The sequence below is a fragment of the Rhinoraja longicauda genome, chromosome 2 (assembly GCF_053455715.1).
Source record: "Rhinoraja longicauda isolate Sanriku21f chromosome 2, sRhiLon1.1, whole genome shotgun sequence".
Taxonomy (NCBI): domain Eukaryota; kingdom Metazoa; phylum Chordata; class Chondrichthyes; order Rajiformes; family Arhynchobatidae; genus Rhinoraja; species Rhinoraja longicauda.
In genome coordinates, this window is record NC_135954.1 from 18,100,097 (window position 1) to 18,121,130 (window position 21,034).

General features: G+C 43.9%; 2 protein-coding genes across 3 annotated transcripts in view; one reads left to right on the top strand and one right to left on the bottom strand.

Annotated features, from left to right (window-relative positions):
• Positions 1 to 15,638, bottom strand: pigm (phosphatidylinositol glycan anchor biosynthesis, class M). The gene is made up of 5 exons (XM_078415642.1): positions 14,819 to 15,638; positions 9,829 to 10,400; positions 7,819 to 8,077; positions 3,365 to 3,466; positions 1 to 2,120 (listed from the first exon to the last, which is right to left on the bottom strand). Exons 1-5 carry the CDS (start codon positions 14,981 to 14,983, stop codon positions 1,953 to 1,955), a joined length of 1,266 nt encoding a protein of 421 aa, XP_078271768.1. The 5' UTR covers positions 14,984 to 15,638; the 3' UTR covers positions 1 to 1,952.
• The window catches only part of pdcd6 (programmed cell death 6), a 21,256-nt gene continuing 15,853 nt past the window's right edge, over positions 15,632 to 21,034 (top strand). The window contains exon 1 of one of the 2 annotated variants that reach the window (XM_078415657.1): positions 15,632 to 15,903. In XM_078415657.1, the coding sequence (XP_078271783.1) occupies positions 15,806 to 15,903 (98 nt within the window). In that variant the 5' untranslated portion in view covers positions 15,632 to 15,805. The remainder of the gene's footprint in view (positions 15,904 to 21,034) is intronic. The other variant, XM_078415651.1, reaches the window with a different exon arrangement.

Consider the following 21,034-nt stretch of genomic DNA (forward strand, 5'->3'; position numbering starts at 1 on the left):
AGAAGGGTCTCGACCTGAAATGTCGCCCATTCCTTCTCTCCAGAGATGCTGCCTGTCCTGCTGAGTTACTCCGGCATTTTGTGCCTACCATCGATTTAAACCAGCATCTGCAGTTCTTTCGTACTGCAGAAGCTAGAAGTCTTTAGTAATGCTTTGAGATAGATATTTTCACGAAGAATAATTTAAATATTACATTAACTTTAATCCCTGAAGAAAATCCTTGATTGAACAAAAAAAACATTTGAAGTTGCACTGTGGCAATTCTTGAAAATATGCATTGAAAGCAATTAACAGCTGCAGCATGTGTCTCTGATTTATTACACTATCATTACAATATACAATCACCTTGACATTAAGATTTGTTTGCTCCAGAATAAAAATCTGCTATCTTGACTTGTTTAAAATGTTGTAAGCCAACGTGATAATGGAAAAATACATCATGTTTTTATTTTGGGGATCTTGAATGAAGCTGCAGCATGATCAGTGTGGAAAAATGTACTTCATTAAGCAGAGGATTTATTGTACCATCCTTCCTCTATCCCAATCAGTTAACAACCTCAATGTCTAAATTTCTCTGCTTGCCACACTAGTATTTCAGTACCAATTTGGGGCCTACAAGTTTTTTTGGAGGCCGAGAATGTGCCTTAAAATACAACTAATGGCCAGTGAAATAAGCTGCAACTTTCACTGTAGTTTTTTGACTTAGTGACATCTACAAAGGGTTTGCCAATGTTGGATTCTCCAGTCCCAGACTGCCAATTCAGAGTCAAGAATCTGAATCATATGATTGCAAATGGTGAATTTAAATTCAAGTAATTGAATAAACTCAAATACTGGTAATGATGAAACTACCAATTTAGTTTAGAGATTTAACATGGAAATGGACCCTTTGAACCACTGAGTCCATGCCGACCATCGATAACCTGTTCATACTAGTTCTATATGATTCTATTCTCTCATCCACTTCCTACACACTAGGGGCAATTTACAGAGGCCAATCAACCAACAGCAAGTTTTTGGGAGGTGGGAGAAAACCCATGTGGTCACAGGGAAAACATGCAAACTCCATACACATAGCATCCAGGTCAGTCGAACCGTGTTCTGTACAGTGAAGCAGGAACTCTGCCACCTGCGCCAACCTGCAATTTTCACATTTTGAAAACAAAACATCTATTTCACTAATATTCTTCATTGGTCTAGCTTGTATGTATCATCAGACTTACCAACGTGGTTAACATTCAATTATCTCTTTTAAGGGATGGACAATGAATGCCAGTCTTGCCATGTATATCCATACCATGTAAACAAAAGAAAAAAAAAGAGCTTTTATATTAACCCCAGGGAATATATTGAGGGTTGTGATAACTCATCAGCTCGTGACAATTTCCACTCTGAAATCAAAGAAGCCAATCAAGATTGAGTGAAAAACCACCCTCCTGGGCAAGGTGATATTTCTAACCAAGGATATGGTTATCTTGTGAGTAGAAGTACCATAAAAATACCTTGCATTGTACAAACTACTTATTTCTAAAAGAGTCATCACAAAGAAATAAAATGGTAATTCATCATATTTATACTTAGAATTAGTGGGAGGCACAACTGGCAGAGCTGCTGCCTTACAATGCCAGAGACCCGGGTTTGATCCTGACCTCAGGTGCTCTCTTTGCAGAGTTTGAATGTTTTTGTCCTGTGGGTTTCCTCCAGGTGCTCAGATTTCTTCCCACATCCCAAAGACATGTGGGTTAATTGGCCTCACTAAATTGGTCCCACTGCGTAGGTGGTGGGAAAGTGGGATAACAGAACCAGTGTGAATGGGTGATGGATGGTTTGCGTGCACTTGGTGGGCCGAAGGGTCTGTTTTAATGCTGCATCTCTAAACTAAACTAAATACATTTTATGTGCAATCCATTAAAATAAATAGCAATATTCTGAGCAAAGAAGGTTTCTTGCTGTTATTCTGTGTTTGTCTTTGATTGCAAATTCCTTTTCTTGTAGTTTGAGATTAATACCAAGAGAATGAAGCAGTTGATGGCAAGGAATAGCAACCCAGCTAACCAAATAAGTAGATAAGTGTTCTGTCCTTCAAACTCCAGGTAATACGCTGGGGCGAGCCATAATCCCTAGATCGATTTAAAACAATAATCAAAGAATTCAGTCTGTAGAACCAAACAAATATGATTTTATACAAATAATAAACATTTAGCATTTGATAAAGGTAACTTGATTTTCTAAAACTATTTTTACTAAACCCCTATACTAAATTATGCCGTTTAGGACTTTGTATGCGAATAGGAGGAGCTTGAAATCGATTCTGTACCATACTGGGAGCCAGTGGAGAGAGGCCAGAATCGGGGTGATGTGATCCCTTTTACGGGTACCCATCAGGAGTCTCACTGCGGTGTTTTGGACCAATTGTAGGCGGGACAGGGATGATTGGCTGATCCCAGTGTATAGGATTGATTAATCTTTGTTTCACTTGTGGCGGATCAGGCCACTCCTCGGGTCAGCCCCCTCGTTACGTGACGGACAGGTGAAAGGAGTTAAAAGCCAGACCAAGGGAAGGCGTGGATCATCCCTTGGAGAACTACGCTGTGGGCACCAGCTCACAGCCTAATAAAGCAATCTAACAAAACAGTCTTGCCTTTTCTCTGGCCTCCGCCAGGCCACTACATTGGTGACCCCGACGTGATAGTACTTCGTCAAGTCGACGGTTACCCCTCGCACAGCAAACTGTGCCTCTGCCTGCTGGAACCAGACCTCAGGCTCTTCGGTCCACAGGGTCGGGAGTTTGAGGGAGACGGCCTCGAGGTCGGCAGGGCCGAGGGCGGCAGGACCGGGTTGCGCGAGGGCGGCAGGACCGGGTTGTCCATTGTTCGACATCACTACTTGTGATGTCCGTCGAGATGTTCTATCTGCCTCCACCCAGCCAAAAAGCCTTTTATGCAGACAACTCCCCATGCACAAGAACTTTCGTGAAAAGATAAGCCATAAATCCTGAGCATGATGTTTACACAAAAGTAAGATGTGGGAACAAAGATACATGCAAAGAGGAAGAATGCAAAAGCAGGCGGGAAGAGAGTTTGAGGCTTCTAGAATGCTGATGAATGAAGGACGCTTTTCTGGGGTTGGACAAAGCAATCCTGAGGTCGTAAAGGCAATGGAGTGGGGTTTTGGCAATAGAAAGGGAAGGTTGGCAATCCATAATAATGCAAATAACAGTGGACTTCTAAATCACTGCCTGCGTTGCAGCATGGGGAATCAGGAGATGCATGAGAAGTAGCCCAGTAACAATTACCCGGCTATTCTATCCAGCCCTCAGTGCTACAACATTAAGTTAGTTTTACTGTACAGGAAAAGTACCAACCTGACCAGTGAACCATAATGCTAGGAGCATAATGCCTCTTCTCCAGGAAAATGTCAGATGTGGAAGTACCATTGGTAAAAGACACAAGTACCACAGGAAGTACTAAAATCATAAAGAAAGATTATGTAAGTTCTTTTACCGTTCAGAATATTTTAATTGATTTATTTCCCCCTTCTCCACAAAACAAATGGAAGTCTGCACAGGATTTCAGTGAAATGTGGAATATGTTTAATAGTTCTGTCATTACATGGAAGCTAATGGGACGCAAGCGGTCATGCCATCTATTCTACATGATTATAACATTTTCTTTCTTTGATTTGACCTTGTTCACTGATATACTATTGTTGTTACATTCAAATGTTCCTGCCTGTCATTTATAATCATTTTTTGCTGATACCAGGGTCCCAACACTAATCCAAGCTCAGTTGTAAATGAGATTCAAGGATGTACTCAAAACCTTCCTGATAAAATGAAACTGTCACGCAGACTCCTAGGAATCCTTTACCCAGGCAGTATTAAGCATCTCCTGTCCATGCATCAAGAATACCTAGAAGCCCTGCATAGTTTGTATGAGTGCATCACCCAGCGCCTCATCAGACATCTCATGACCAATTATTGAAGGGTCTGCAGTTTCCACAATAGTCTCATCAGCCATCTTTAGCTCTAGTTTTAGAGATACAGCGTGGAAACAGGCCCTTCAACCCACCCTGACCGCACCAACCAGCGATTACCCATACTTTAGTTCTAAGCTACCCACTAGGGGCAATTTACAGAGGCCCAATAACCTACAAACCTGCATGTCTTTGGAATATGAGAGTTAACCGGAGCACCCGGAGAAAACCAAATGCAGTCACAGGGAGAACGTATAAACTCCGTACAGACAGCAACAATAGTCAGGATCGACCCCGGGTCTCAGGCACTGAAAGGAGCAACTCTACTGCTGCACCACTGTGCCGCCCATCTTAGAGCCCATAGAACGAGATTTGAAGCAAGTCATTCTCAATCCTAAGGGACTGTCTAAAAAGGTAACCATTTCCGACATAGCTATCCATTTCAAGCCTTTGTTTAAAAAAAAAAATAGAACATGTCCCTTACATGATTTCTTTTTTATGAGTTTGAAGAACCCTATCTATAAATTCTATAATGTGATTCAACTGGACAATTGCATCAATCCAGTTTAAATGGATCCTATCTACCACAAACAGCTCCACCATTCCCTAGTAACAGCGCCTGTCCAACAAACTAAAACCTGCCTCTCATACAACACCTGGATTCAATACTTTTGACCATACCAAACTTGCATATGTCTTAGACACCAATCTGCAGAATATAACGCCAAGTCCTGCATTATAGTTTTGACTTTAGCTCCTCAAGCTCCCTATCTACTTGGGTTCTATTTAAGTCATTAGTTTGTATATGGACCATGATAACCAGATGCTCTTCCTATCAAGGGATATTTTTCTTCAGCCACAAAATCCAATCCTTCTGTAAATTAAATTTTCACCTTCTGGCAAGGTGAGCAATAATGCCCGTCCGAGTTGCCTTTGGGAAAGTGATGGTGAGTCACCTTGTCACACTCAATAAAATGTTGTCTTAATGTTAAGGCCATTATTATTCTCAACTTCTGGGATTCAGTTCTTTGATCCACGTTTAGATCAAGTTTGATTAACATTGACGACTGCATTGGTGCTACCTCTTGTACCCATGCAGAACTCACTGACCATCAATTTCGCCACTAATTTCCATCCTGATCTTAAATATACTTGGACCATCTCCGACATTTCCCTACCGTTTCTGGATCTCACCATCTCCGTCACAGGAGACAGACTATTGACCGACATCTACTACAAACCCACTGACTCCCATAGCTATCTTGGCTACATTTCTTCCCATCCTATTTCTTTTTAAAACTCTATCCCCTATCCCAATTCTTCCATCTACGCCACATCTGTGCCCAGGATGAGGTGTTCCATACTAGGGCATCGGAGATGTCCTCATTCTTTAGGAAACGGGGGTTCCCCTCTTCCATTATAGATGAGGCTCTCACTAGGATCTCCTCAATATCCCGCAGCTCCACTCTTGCTCCCCCTCCCCCCCATTCGTAACAAGGATAGAGTCCTCCTTGTCCTCACCTTCCACCCCATCAGCCGTCGCATACAACAAATGATCTTCCAACATTTCCGCCACCTCCAATGGGATCCCACTACTGGCCACATCTTCCCAGCTCCACCACTTTCTGCTTTCCGTAGAGACCGTTCCCTCCGAAACTCCCTGGTCCACTCGTCCCTTCCCACCCAAACTACCCCCTCCCCAGGTACTTTCCCCTGCAACCGCAGGAGATGCAACACCTGTCCCTTTACCTCCCCCCTCGACTCCATCCAAGGACCCAAACAGTCTTTCCAGGTGAGGCACAGGTTCACCTGTACCTCCTCCAACCTCATCTATTATATCCGCTGTTCCAGATGTCAACTTCTCTACAACTTCTCTACATCATTTTGCTGAACACCTCCGCTCAGTCCGTCTTAACATACCTGACCACCCGGTGGCTCAGCACTTCAACTCCCCCTCCCATTCCCAATCTGACCTTTGTCCTGGCCGCCTCCATTGTCAGAGTGAGGCACATTGCAAATTGGAGGAACAGCACCTCATATTTCGCTTGGGCAGTTTACACCCCAGCGGTATGAACATTGACCTCTAACTTCAGGTAGTCCTTGCTTCCCCTCTGTATCCCCTCCCCGTTCCCAGTTCTCCCACTAGTCTTCCTGTCTCCGACTACATCCTATCTTTGTTTGGCCCCCGCCCCTAACATCAGTCCGAAGAAGGGTCTCGACCCGAAAAGTCACCTATTCCTTCTCTCCCAAGATGCTGCCTGACCCGCTGAGTTACTCCAGGATTTTGTGTCTACCTTCGATTTAAACCAGCATCTGCAGTTTGGTTTTCCTATCTTTAGGTCAAGTCTGTCTGGTTCGGCATCATTCCGCAAGATCCAAACAGCATCAGTGAGATAGTGGGTGGTGCCGCTTTATAACGCTGTCACAGACAGGTTTGATCACTTTGCTGATGATACTGAGTAGATTGATTGAGTGGTTGGTTATTCGCCAGATAGAATTTGACCTGTTTTTGTGAACAAGCTTACTTGGACAATTTTCCTTACCGCTGTATAGAAGCTAGTAATGTAATTGGACTGGAACAACTTATTGCGAGGTACAGCTTATCCTGGAGTTCAGGATTGTTGCCACAACATAGCCTTCTAGATTCCTGGATACAACTGCAGACAGCAATAATTGTGTACTACACTTTTACTCTGTGTTGTTTATAATTCCCGCCACTTAAAAGATCTCCTGTATCAGGTGACATGGTTAGATCATCCATCCTCCCTGCATTGCTTATATTCATACGAGCACTAAGCACCTCATTTATGTTAGACAGGGCAGAGGGCCCTGCATCACTGCATTTTGGTCTAAAAACCCAGTCGGACACAGACAGAATCCTCCTGTCTTTACCCATCAGTTAAAAACAAAACTAATATCTAAAGAAATCCTCATTGTCACAAATATATCTTGACGCCTACAACTTGAATCTATAAATCCACAACGAGGAGGCAGTTAATGCAGATGTAGTATATGGAATTCATTCACTGGTCTTCAAAATCCACATGCTGCATTTATGGAATACCACTTATCCTGCAGTCTTTGTAAAACTTGCTTAATGTTTTTTATTTCCTTGATTTTATATACTTGCCTATTATAGGGAAGCAGTAAACAGAGAAGTGAAAGTGAAACAGAGAAACAAAGACAAGGAAAAAATTCAGAAATATAGAGAAGACAATTAGAGAGAGAAATGGTGCCAAAAACCCAAGGTATGAGGGAAAACCAGGCTTCCACGGTTACATTCAAACCCAACGCCCTTCCTACCTAAGGGAGACACAAAATGCTGGAGTAATTCAGCGGGACAGATAGCATCTCTGGAGAGAAGGAATGGGTGACATTTCGGCTCGAGACCCTTCTTCAGACAACCCACTGAGTTACCAGCATCTTGTATCTGCAGTTCTTTTCTACACCCTTCCTGCCTATGCAGCCAGCATTGCCCATACTAGGGCAATTTATTCTGCATTCACTTTGAATTATTTTTGGATTTATTGTTTTAGACAAGTGAAATTATAATGTGAAATCATCTATCAATTCAAAAATTTACATTACATTAAGCAGCCTAGACACAAAATGCTGGAGTAACTCAGCGGGACAGGCAGCATCTCTGGAGAGAAGAAATGGGTGACGTTGCAGATCGTGACCCTTCTTCTACCTTCTACCTTTGATTTAAACCAGCATCTGCAGTTCTTTCCTACACACTAAGCCTTTCAATATTTAAAAAAAATGTACTTCACCAATTTTCCCAGGGAGCAAAGAGAGACATAGGAATCAGAGAGTGTCAAATGAGAATTTCCTCAGACTTACCTGTGAAGTGCACACTTTATTAAAAGTGACAAAAATGGCGGTGTGAAGGAAGCAGCAAAATGTAAGGTCCTTGTAATAAGCAAAAGATGTGATGACGAGTAGCAGTAACTGTGGGAAGAAAGCAACTAGTCCCAGAACTGAGCTCCACTCACTCTCTGCAGTCAAATATAACATGTAGAAGTATGGGGAGAAGTTGTGGCGAATGTCTCTTCGTGTTAAGTGGTAGAGATATGTGTGATCCAGAAATTCCCAACCATACCTGGAAAACAAAAAAGCACAAGGCTAACCAAAGAGTCTAAATATCATAGATAGACACAAGATGCTGGAGTAACTCAGCGGGACAGGCAGCATCTCTGAAGAGAAGGAATGGGTGATGTTTCAGGTCGAAACCCTTCTTCAGAATGTCTAAATATCATAAGTTATAACAAAGGAGCATTTTTCATTTATTTTACTGTGCATATATGCAAATTAGGTACGAGCATTTTTTTTTAAAAGCAGACATTATCTTGAGCTAAAATGTTTGAATGTAATTCATTACGTGGAATTGTAGAAATGTTTGCTGAGAACCACAATATTTTCTGCTATATTTTGAATTACAACTGTGATTGTTCACAGAGTAACCTTTTTTTATTCAATTCTGAGCCTTGGGAATGAGTTCCATTGATATCCAATGGCTGTACACTTTCAAATATTGAAGAATCAGTCCTCAGAAGTCTGCACTCTTCCTGTTGAATGAGGTCACGGTCACAAAACTCCACACACATTTCTTGACTGAGAAAGGTACAATAACAACATTTAATCGGCATTTGGACAGATAGGAAAAGTTTAAGAGGGATATGGACCAAATACAGGCAGGTGGGACGTGCAGATGGGGCATCTTGATCAGCATGGGTAATTTGGATTGAGAGCCTGTTTCTGTGCTGTATGACTCTAAGATCTGCAGAGTGAGAAACATTGTACCCTTCTTACTGCACACAAACAAAAATGTTCCTTTATAATTTTACACACTAAAAACTCTGCTTGAACAGTGACTGTTTATATATTTTTCTACAGGTACAACCTATGCATCACCGATGAATACAAGCAGCTCTGATGCCTCCTGACCAGTGTTATTAACATTTTCATTCCTGCCACACAGATTCTGCTTTTCCATTTTTTTCCAAAATTGGTTCCAATATTATTCTGCACTCTTATTTTTGTATTCATTACCCATTCCATATTATTACAATTTACAGTGCAAAGGCAATTCTCATCCACACTCTGGCCATTTTGTCAATTATCCTGAATCTATTCATTGACCCTCCTGCCAGTGGAAACAATTTCCCCTTATTAACTTTATCAAACTATTCAGAATTCTGAACGTTCTAAATTGCTCTTTAGGCTTCTTTATACTAAGAAAATCAATATCAGCTTCTTTAATATCTCTATAAAATTGAAATCATTCCTATAATTCTCCTCTGCGCCATCCAAGGGTTTGATATTCATTGTAACGTAGGAAGCCTCAAATTGGCCATCATGCTCCAGATGATTCTTCACCAGGGATTTAACCAAGAGTTAACATGACTTTCATATTGTTATAACTTATAAAATTAAGGATATCATATGCTTTACTAAAAGCCCCAAAAAACGTGTCCTGCCATCTGCTCTGTAGTGTTGCAGAGGAATCCAGAAACTACACAGTATCAAGAGTTTGTAGCTAAAGATTAGTGTGCACATTCCTATCTGTGCCTATATCCCTACAATTCCTTTAAAATGATTCCACATAGTTTATGTTGTATCTCACTTTTTTAAAAAAAAGATAATTTCACAGATCTATTAGTATATTTCATTTGCCTTTTGGCTGCCCATTCACAAATTTTAATTAAAGCAAAGATTTTAATACCCTTCTGTTTCTTTGAAGATATTAATTAATTCAACAGAAATGCAGTCAAATCTGGATCTTCCTTGTCAGTAGATCTCAGTGCACTTGCCCATTAAGCTATCAGGAATAAGTAGTTTTAATCACTTTACCTGCAATAGAAGAGTGCTCCGAGGATAAGAAATTCGAGGCCAGCAACACTGATGAAAAGAAGCACATCCTTATTTAGCAGTCTGACAATAAACATAGGATTGAGAAGACTTAAGCCTTTTTTTAAATGCTGTTTATTTCTTATAGTTGGGGTATCATTCTCTGTTGCTTGTTGGCCAGTCTGAAGTGATAGAATTATGGGGAATGCATAGGTCACTGGGTAAATCTTCAAATGTACAGAAAGCCCATAAAACAATGCAGCCTTCACAATCTGCCTGCGCTTTAGGTAGAACAAAGTACTTAGGACCAACACTGCCAGAACAGCTTCTGCGTTCCCTCTACTTGAAACAGTCATCGGCAGGGGGTTGAAGAGCCATAAGCTGCAGTACCAGCATGCACTTCGACTGTCCAGTCCTTGGAGGCATAAGATCTTATGCATCAGATGAGCTGCAAGGACATCACATATAATGAATACAAGTTTCCCATATATTTCCATGAGGTAAATGTTGGGCATCAGCATCCATGCTAGCAACGGTGTGTAGCGATAGGTTGCTCTTCTGTATGGAGAGCTCCCCTAAAAGCAAATTACAGTAAGAAAACCAATTGTTAATGTTATGATTATTGTTGGTGAGTAGATGTCTTTAGCCTAATTGTACTAGGTTTTTTAATGCATCGTCATTATTAACATTTTTCCTGAATGAAACTCAATTTGTTCCCATTTCACCCATAACCAGCACAGGTTAAGGATTACCAACATTTTATAGGGTGGTGAAGGTGTGGAATTCTCTACCTCAGAAGGCAGTGGAGGCCAGTTCGTTGGATGCTTTCAAGAGAGAGCTGGATAGAGCTCTTAAGGATAGCGGAGTAAGGGGGTATGGGGAGAAGGCAGGAACGGGGTACTGATTGAGAGTGATCAGCCATGATCGCATTGAATGGCGGTGCTGGCTCGAAGGGCTGAATGGCCTACTCCTGCACCTATTGTCTATTGTCTATCTTATATATAAATCCAATTTAAAATTGCCTTCCTAAATGTCAAAAATTAAATTGACATAATCCTCCACTAAAAGCTTTGTTGAGAAGTTGAGAGACTCCCTCTTCGCACACGACTGTGTTCCTGCATTCGCCACCAACACCATTGTTAAGTTTGCAGATGACACAACGGTGATCGGGCTGATCACCAACGGTGATGAAACACACTACAGAGCAGAGGTGCAGAACCTGGCGGACTGGTGCTCAGATAACCTGTCCCATGGGAACTACACTCGTCCCCCTGCAGGACCTATACATCAGGAGGTGCAGATCCAGAGCAAGCAAGATTATGAGGGACCCCTGCCACCCCAGCAACGGACTGTTCCAGATGCTACGGTCAGGCAAGCGCCTCCGCTGTCACGCTGTGAAAACGGAGAGGATGAGACGGAGTTTCTTCCCACAGGCCATCAGGACTGTCAACTTTTATAACTCCAGGGACTAAATTTTGTCTTCTCTATATTAACTTTATTTATATGCTGTAACCGTAATTCTTTTTTGTGCACAATCCGCAGGCATTGCAACTTTCATTTCACTGCACATCGTGTATGTGTATGTGACAAATAAACTTGACTTGACGACCTAAACACCTCTAAGACCAAGGAGCTGATCATCAACTTCAGAAGGTCACATAATGGGAAATACGTTCCGATCTTTATCAACGGGGATAGTGGGGAGAGAGTGTCCAGCTTCAGGTTTCTGGGCACACACATTTCGGAGGACCTCACATGATCCACTAACACCGCTGCGCTGGTCAAGAAGGCACAGCAACGACTGTTTTTCCTAAGAACACTGAAAAAGACTGGTCTGCCCTAACAGCTGCTGACGACCTCCACCCGCTACACCACAGAGAACATCCTAACGCATGGCATCTCTATGTGGTATCTCAGGCGGAGAGGAGAGCTCTTCAGCGGGTAGTCTACAGAGCTCAGATTATCAGGACGCAGCTTCCAGCCTTGGAGGGCATCTACAATACACGATGCCTCAGGAAAGCCACCAGCATTCATAAAGACCACACACCCTTGCAATAGTCTGTTTGAACTTCTACCATCCAGCATACGTTACAAGGCCTTCTACGCCCGCACCTCCAGACTTCATCCCCAGAGCCATAGCTGCTCTGAACCGGTCCTGCTGAGTGCCCCCCTCGGATGGTCACGTCGCACATCGACCTGGCACATACCTATTTGCACTTTATACTGTTTTAACTGTTTCTAATTTTGTTTCTCTGGGTTATCTAAATTCCTGTTGATTAGCTAATTAATTTATTGCATCGAATGGAAGTCGCATTCCCAATCTCGTTGTGCCCCTGTACAATGACAATAAAGATGTATTGTAGCCGTAACATTTCGACAGCTTGAGGTATTGGATTTCTATAAAATTACTACTGCACAACTTTTAGTCACATCACAAGGTTAGTTAAAAACATTTCTGCTTTACCAGTTTTCTTTAGAAACATAGAAAATAGGTGCAGGGGAAGGCCATTTGGACCTTCGAGCCAGCACCGCCATTAATTGTGATCATGGCTGATCATCCACAATCAGTAACCTGTGCCTGCCTTCTCGCCATATCCCTTGATTCCACTAGCCCCTAGAGCTCTATCTAACTCTCTTTTAAATTCATCCAGTGAAGTGGCCTCCACTGCCTTCTGTGGCAGAGAATTCCACAATTTCACAACTCTCTGGGTGAAAGTTTTTTTACACCTCAGATTTTAAATGGCCTCCCCTTTATCCTGTGGCCCCTGGTTCTGGACTCCACCAACATTGGGAACATTTTTCCTGCAACTAGCTTGTCCAGTCCTTTTATAATTTTATACGTCTCTATAAGATCTCCTCTCATCCTTCTAAACTCCAGTGAATACAACCCCAGTCTTTCCAATCTTTCCTCATATGACAGAGCCTCCATCCCAGGGATTAACCTCGTGAACCTAAGCTGCACTGCCTCAATAGCAAGGATGTCCTTCCACAAATTAGGAGACCAAAACTGCACACAACTCTCCAGATGTGGTCTCACCAGGGCCGTATACAACTGCAGAAGGACCTCTTTGCTCCAATACTCAAATCCTCTCGTTATGAAGGCCAACATGCCATTAGCTTTCTTTACTGCCTGCAAGCTTACTTTCAGTGACTGGTGTACAAGGACACCAAGGTCTTGTTGCACTTCCCCTTTACCTAATCTGACACCATTGTGATAATAATCTGCCTCCTTGTTTTTGCCGCCAAAGTGGATAACCTCACATTTATCTATATTATATATTGCTTCTGCCCACTCACTCAACCTGTCCAAGTCACCCTGTAACTTCCTAACATCCTCTTCGCAGTTCACACTGCCACCCAGCTTTGTGTCATCTGCAAACTTACTAGTGTTACTTCTAATTCCACCATCCAAATCATGAATATATATTGTAAATAGTTACGGGCCTTGCGGCACTCCACTCACCACTGCCAGCCATTCTGAAAAGGACCCATTTATTCCTACTCTTTGCTTCCTGTCTGCCAACCAATTCTCTATCCACGTCAATACCCTATCCCCAATACCATGTGCTCTAATTTTGCTCACCAACCTCCCGTGTGGGACCTTATCAAAAGCTTTCTGAAAGTCTAGATACACTACATCCACTAACTCTCCTTCATCCATTTTACTTGTCACATCCTCAAAAAATCCCAGATTAGTCATAAATCCATGCTGACTTGGACCAATCCTTTCACTGCTATTCAAATGCACCGTTATTACCTCTTTAATAATTAATTCCATCATCTTCCCCACCACCGATGTCAGGCTAACTGGTCTATAATTCCCTGTTTTCTCTTTCCCTCCTTTCTTGAAAAGTGGGATAACATTCGCTGCCCTCCAATCCACAGGAACTGATCCTGAATCTATTGAACAGTGGAAAATGATCACCAATGCGTTCACGATTTCCAGAGCCACCTCCTTGAGTACCCTAGGATGCAGACCATTAGGCCCTGGGGATTAATCAGCCTTTAGTCCCATCAGTCTACCCAACACCATTTCCTGACTAATGTGAATTTCCTTCAGTTCCTCTGTCTCCCTAGATCCTCTGTCCCCTAGTACTTCTGGGAGACTGTTTGTGTCTTCCTTAGTGAAGATAGAACCAAAGTACCTGTTCCTGCCATTTCCTTGTCCTCATAATAAATTTACCTGTTTCTGTCTTCAAGGGACCCATATTTGTATTAATTAATCTTTTCCTCCTCATATACCTAAATAAGCTTTTACTATCCTCCTTTATATTCTTGGCTAGCTTACCTTTATACTTCATCTTTTCTCCCTTTATTGCCTTTTTTTACCTTCTGTTGTTCCTTAAAAGTATCCCAATCCTCTGGCTTCCCGCTCATCTTTGCCATGTTATGAAGATCTCTTTCACAATACCCACTTTTATTGTCCATTCAAAACTCAACTGAAAAAGGAAGTGTGCACTACTTTGAAATATTGATAATTGTGTTCCAAGATTTTTTGACTCTCCATTTATGAAGGAGTCCATGTTAGGGTCATGCGAGCCTTGTAGGTGAACTAAGAGGCAATGGTGTTTCAATGCCTCTTTTATCTCATGTGCTGTCTTAGCAGTGGAGAGCAAATATTTGGGACTTGCTGAAGAACCCTTAGTGTGTTGTCGTATGCAGCTTTTGAATGATGCATTCATAGCCATATTGTATTTGCGGTGAGCGACTATTTATGGAGGCAGATGACCCGTGACTGTAATTGTCAAGATCACCATTTATTTCTTAATTTCCTGCAAAAAGTGGGGGTAATTCATTGCAGTCCTTCTGAAGATACTATTAGAGCGTTCTAGGATTTCGATTCAGCTCCAATGAAGAAGTGACACTATATAACACTACAAGTCAAATTTGTCAACCACTTCAGGAAAAGAGGATATCTACACTGACAAACTAAGGTAAATGAACCTCAGTAGGATGCATCTACTAACTAACGTTGTGCACCAAATTGAATTACCTGAGTGACAAATCTGGCGGCGTCTGTGAAGACTTGGTAATCCACATCTGTGTACTTAACCTGCATGGAACGGTCTTGGTACAGCCCATAAAAGACGAGGGCAACGCGAATGCAGAGAGCAACTATGAATGAGCCAGTGACCCCATGGGATCCACCCATGGCCATTTAAGAGATAGTTCGGCACCACCGCCCCTCGATAACCATGAAAAAATTGAACGGGCCGATTTTATTTCAGCAAATAAAAAACGATCGCCCTGAGCAACGTTGACAGCAAAGGGATTGAGTTGAAAGGCGTACTGTCGGTTGTCAATGGGGTTTATTCACAATCATTTGGAGTGTCCCTGGGCCGGGGGGGTGGGGGGATGAGAACCTGTGCAGGAAGGAACTGCAGATGCTGGCACCGAAGATAAACACAAAATGTTGGAGTAACTCAACGGGACAGGCAGCAATCCGGCCCATTTAGAGCTCTGCAGGTGACAGGACGATTACCCTCGCCCGAAAGTAGAAGCGCTGGCAGCCGCCCGCCCGATCGATCAGTTGATCTCCTGCAGCCCACATACAAGAACACGTTCCCGCGTTAGAGACGCTCACGCTCCGGTGTCAGCCCGAGTGACGGTCGTTATTTGCTGGGCGACTGGATCTGGCGGTTCCCCTTCTCCTTCGAGCCTGCGCGGCGGCGGGAGGCGCACAAACGGCCGGTGGGTTAACGCACCACGTGACGGCGCGTGGGCCGGGCCGCGCCGGTGGGTTGACGCATCACGTGACGGTGCGTGGGCCGGGCCGGTGGGTTGACGCACCACGTGACGGTGCGTGGGCCGGGCCGGGGGGTTGACGCACCACGTGACGGTGCGTGGGCCGGGCCGGTGGGTTGACGCACCACGTGACGGCGCGTGGGCCGGGCCGGGGCGACGCGGCTGGCGGAAGTTCTGGTGTGGAGCAGCGCGAGCCGAGTGAGCAGTTGGCAGCGAGAGCTGGTGGCTCCGAGCGATGGCTTATCAGTACCGGCCGCAGCAGCCGCAGCAACAGCAACAGCAGCAGAACAACGGCGCCTGCGACCAGAGCCTCCTCTGGACTATCTTCCAGAGGTACCTACACCCCGGGGAAGGGGAACGCCAGGGAGGAGGAGGAGGATGTTGAGCGCCGTGAGAAGTTGAGCAGTGGAGACGGATAGGGGAGGTGGCGGAGACCTCACGGGAGGAGGAGGGGGGTGTGGCGGAGACACGGGAGGAGGAGGAGGAGGAAGGGGGGTGTGTGTGGCGGAGACACGGGGGTGGAAGTGGGTGGTGGAGACCACTGGAGAGGGACTACAAGGAGGAAGTGGGGAATGGAGGGGCCACATGGGGAAGAGGGGAAACGGTGGGGACACTTGGGGGAAGGGGGACACAATTAGAGGGGAGGGGGGTAGGTGTAGGGGACACCTAGAGGGGAGGGGTGGTAGGGAACATTCCTAGAAGGGAGGGAGTTGTGGGGGAGAGGTAGGGGGACACTCCGAGAGGGGAGGGGGTGAGTAGGGGACACTCCTAGAGGGGAGGGGGTGAGTAGGCGACACTCCTAGTTGAGGGTTGGGTAGGGGACACTCCTAGAGGGGAGGGGATGGGTAGGGGACACTCCTATCGGGGAGGGGGTGGGTAGGAGACACTTCTAGAGGGGATGGGGTGGGTAGGGGACACTTCTAGAGGGGAGGGGTGGGTAGGGGACACTCCAAGAGGGGAAGGGTGAGTAGGGGACACTCCTAGAGGGGAGGGGGTGGGTAGGGGACACTCCTAGAGGGGAGGGAGTGGGTAGGGGACACTCCTAGCTTACATTTGATATTACTTTTTCTTATATAGGAAACATAGCTTCCTATGCCTTTAGCCTGCACTATGGTCTTTAGCCTAGTTGTTACCACGTTCATGGTTTAAATTAGTTTGCAGGTATTAAGTTGGCCCTCAAACTAAAATTCTACATCAAAGCTCAATCCCTACCTTCCCAAGTGATGACTGATTATTTTCACTGACATACTGCGATTCATTACACAAACAGGCGACATGGGTAAAATATTAAAAAGGCAGAGCAATGGCATAGCATTAGAATTGCTGCCTTACAGTGCTAGTTACCTCCAGGTGCTTTGATTTCCTTCTACATTGCAAAGATGTGCAGGTTTGTAGGTTAATTGGCTTCTGCAAAGTGTCCTGAATGTGTAGTATAGAACTACGGTGTGACTGATCACTGGTTGGTGTGGAGCTGGTGGGCTGAAGAGCCTACTTCCACGCAGTATTTATAAATTAAAATTTCTCTACAGAAGCTGTTAGGAAAATATTGAAGTGTTTGAGGTAATTGTATTGCATTGTGTTTTGGCAAATTAGTTTAAAGATTTATTATTCCTGCACTTCAGTAAGTTCAAACAAGATGACACAAAGTGCTGGAGTACTCAGGGTGTCAGGCAGCATCCCTGGAGAATGTAGAAACATAGAAAATAAGTGCAGGAGGAGGCCATTCGGCCCTTCGAGTTCGCACCGCCATTCATTGTGATCATGGTAGATAAGTTTCTGAGTCAAGACCCTTCCTCAGATGTCAGTCTGCTGAGTTACTCCAGCACTTTGTCCTTTTCTGTATTAATCACTATCTTCAGTTCTTTATTTCAAGAGTGTAGCGAAGATGGTGCCAAGAAATGGTGTGGCTACAGGGGAAATTTGGCAGTGGAGTAGAAATGTCCTGAGAAGATTCTGAGGATGTAGGGAGAAGTGCGCTTCCTCCTGTGGTGATGCAGAAATTGTAACTGAAGTAAAGCCTGAGAAGTTGGTTAGTTGCAGCCCTGGCTGGATTTTGGATCAATCCCTTTCAGAATTGTGCTAATGGCTCAAATGAGAAATGGAAAGTATTATCAATGGTTTCATTGTATGTGATTCAGGATATAGGTGTTAACAGTTGGAGTCACTGGGTAGACTACTGGCTGCAAAACATAGTTCAGCAAGTAGTTACATTCAAAGTTGCAAATATCATGGAAAGTATGAGCTTGGGGGAGGGGGGGTGAGAATACTTTGGAAAAATATTTTTAGCATTTACTCAGTATAGTGTAGAAGCCAATTGAGCTTTTCTGACTTTGAAGATTTTTTGTTGCCATTTTTACCTTTTTTATAAAATTTTGTGAATGCTTGATCATTTTGCTTTAAGTAGGACCCAAAAAACAGCATTGGATTCGTTGACAATTGCATAATTCCCATGTATGAAATGTTTGATATTAAATGCCATAGTTTCAGCTTTTCTTGACTTTGTCGGCATTTGTAGCATTTGAGTGTGGGATATTTGTTTGATACATGATCTGTATTGTTTACAGTTGCTAAGCAATGTTCCTTGTAAGAATTAACCTTTAGTTTTCACATTTTCACTTCACTAATATATTAGGAGTTGTACTTTGTGAAATAATATGGGTTGTTAAATTTGTGAATGTTTAAAACAGTTTCACTTGGAGACAAATGAACTGAGAGTCATTTTATTTCATTTCATTGTGAAATCCTGACTTGAACTCGGTGACATACAGCATGGAAACCGGCCCTTCGGCCCAGCTTGCCCATGCTGACAAAGATGCCCCATCTACATTAGTCCCACCTGCCCACATTTGGCCTGTATTCCTTTAAACCTTTCCTATCCTTCTTCTTGTCCAAATGCCTTTTAAATGTTGTTATAGTTTCTGCTCCACCAGCTCATTCTATATGCCCACCACCCTCTCTGTGGAAAAAGTTGTCCCTCAGATTCCTACTAAATCTTTTCCTTCTCACCTTAATCTTATGCCCTCTGATTCTTGATTCCCTTACTCTGGGTAAAAGATTTTGTGCATCTGCCCTATCTATTCTCCTCATGATCTGATACACCTCTATAAGATTACCTTTCATCCTCCCACACTCCAAGGAATACAGTCATAGCCTGTCCAACCTCTCCCAATAGGTCAATACAATACAATACAATATATCTTTATTGTCATTGTACCCAGGGGTACAACGAGATTGGGAATGCGCCTCCCATACGATGCAATAATTTAAGTAATTTAGACAACAGCAACCCAACGAAACAATGGTAACAGTTTTAGACAGGGTAAAGTGTAAGTTGATCTATGCGTTGTGACCATCCGGCTCAGCAGGACCGGTTCCTAGCAGCTATGGCCCTGGGGATGAAGCTGTTCCTGAGTCTGGAGGTGCAGGCGTAGAAGGCCTTGTATCGTCTGCCCGATGGAAGGAGTTCGAACAGACTGTTGCAGGGGTGTGAAGAGTCTTTGTGGATGCTGGTGGCTTTTCTGAGGCATCGTGTGTTGTAGATGCCCTCCAAGTCTGGTAGCTGTGTTCCGATGGCCCTCTGAGCTCCATGGACTACCCGCTGTAGAGCTTTCCTTTCTGCCTCCGTGCAGCTGAGGTACCACACAGAGGTGCCATGCGTTAGGATGCTCTCTATGGTGCAGCGGTAGAAGGTCGTCAGCAGCTGTTGGGGTAGACCAGACTTTTTCAGTGTTCTTAGGTAGAACAATCTTTGTTGTGCCTTCTTGACCAGCGCAGCAGTGTTATTGGACCATGTTAGGTCCTCTGAAATGTGGGTGCCCAGAAACTTGAAGCTGGACACTCTCTCCACACTGTCCCCGTTGATAGAGATCGGGGCATATTCCCTGTTATGTGACCTACGGAAGTTGATGATCAGCTCCTTGGTCTTGGTGGTATTTAGGGACAGATCCTCAAGTCCTGGCAACATTCTCGTAAATCTCTGCACTCTTTCCAGTTCTTCCAACATCTTTCGTATAACAGGATTACCACACTGAACACCGTACTCCAACTGTGGTCTCATCAGCGTCTTGAACACCTGAAACAGAACATCCCAACTTCTGTACTCAAAACCCTTACTGACGAAGGCCAATGTGCCGAAGCCTTCTTGACCACCTTATATACCTGTGGCGTAACTTTCAAGGAACTATGTACCTGCACTCCTCATCCCTCTACTCTACAACACTCCGCATTACCCTGTCATTTACTGTGAAGATCCTGCCTGGTTAGACTGCCCAAAATGCAACAGCTCACATTTATCTGCATAAATCTGTATTTATCTTAACTCCAGCCCAGTGAAGTTTACTTTTACTGGAGACTGGTAGAATAGCTGGCACAAAAGCCAATGATATATGAAAATAAATAACTATTCAAGAGACCATCTCTTCAGCGGCTCTCTGGAAAACCTTGTAACCTATCGGATTTTACTGCATAGTCTTCTGGCAAATAACCTAATCTTTACCTTTTCCCATCAAAGTGTGCAACATTTAAATATTGTGCGCAGGTTCCCTCTGCCATGTGCTTCCCCATTCACTTAGCCTTGCCTTTATCCCTTTAAAGCTTTTTGCATCCTCTTCTCAATGGACACTGCCACTTAATAATAATAATAATAATATTCATTTATTGTCATTGCAACGAGTACAACGAAATTAAAAAACAGCCAATCCTGACGGTGCGTACAAACATATATGCAATAAATGCAAAAACAAATAAATACATAAATACAATTAAATTAAGTACAAGATTTTTTAACGGTGTTGCCTAGTGCACAGGTAGTGTTCAGTTCTCGTATGGCCCTGGGGTAAAAACTGTTCTTAAGTCTGTTTGTTCGGGATTTGATTGACCTGAAACGTCGACCAGAGGGCAGATGAACAAACAGACGGTGGCCGGGGTGGGATGGATCTTTTATTATTTTGCCTGCTCTACTGAGGCAGCGCAGGCTGAACAGGTGCTCCAGGGAGGGCAGTGAGCAGCCGATGATTTTCTGGGCCGTCGTGAGGACCCTCTGAAGGGCCTTCCTGTCCTTTTCTGAGCAGCTGGCAGGACAGGAAGGCCCTTCAGAGGGTCAGGTGCAGCTGTAGGCCATTCGGCCCTTCGAACCAGCACCTCCATTCAATGTGATCATGGCTGATCATTCTCAATCAGTACCCTGTTCCTGCCTTCTCCCCATACCCCCTGACTCCGCTACCCTTAAGAGCTCTATCTAGCTCTCTCTTGAATGCATTCAGAGAATTGGCCTCCGCTGCCTTCTGAGGCAGAGAATTCCACAGATTTACAACTCTCTGACTGATCTTATCTCTTCTGTTTACAATCTCAAGAAAAAACATCTCTCAAACGCTAATTTCAGTTCATAAATCTATGATCACTCCACCCAATTGTATTATTACTTAAATCCCCCCCCCCCCCCCCCCCCACCACTTTTCTTAATAGA

Excerpts from the sequence above, each read along its gene's own strand:
- pigm (XM_078415642.1), bottom strand. The coding sequence starts at position 14,983 with ATGGCCATGGGTGGATCCCATGGGGTCACTGGCTCATTCATAGTTGCT. Across the intron at positions 10,401-14,818 it reads CCGCCAGATTTGTCACTCAG|GGGAGCTCTCCATACAGAAG; the intron begins GTAATTCAATTT and ends ATTTGCTTTTAG. Across the intron at positions 3,467-7,818 it reads ATAAAGTGTGCACTTCACAG|TACTTCCTGTGGTACTTGTG; the intron begins GTAAGTCTGAGG and ends TTATGATTTTAG.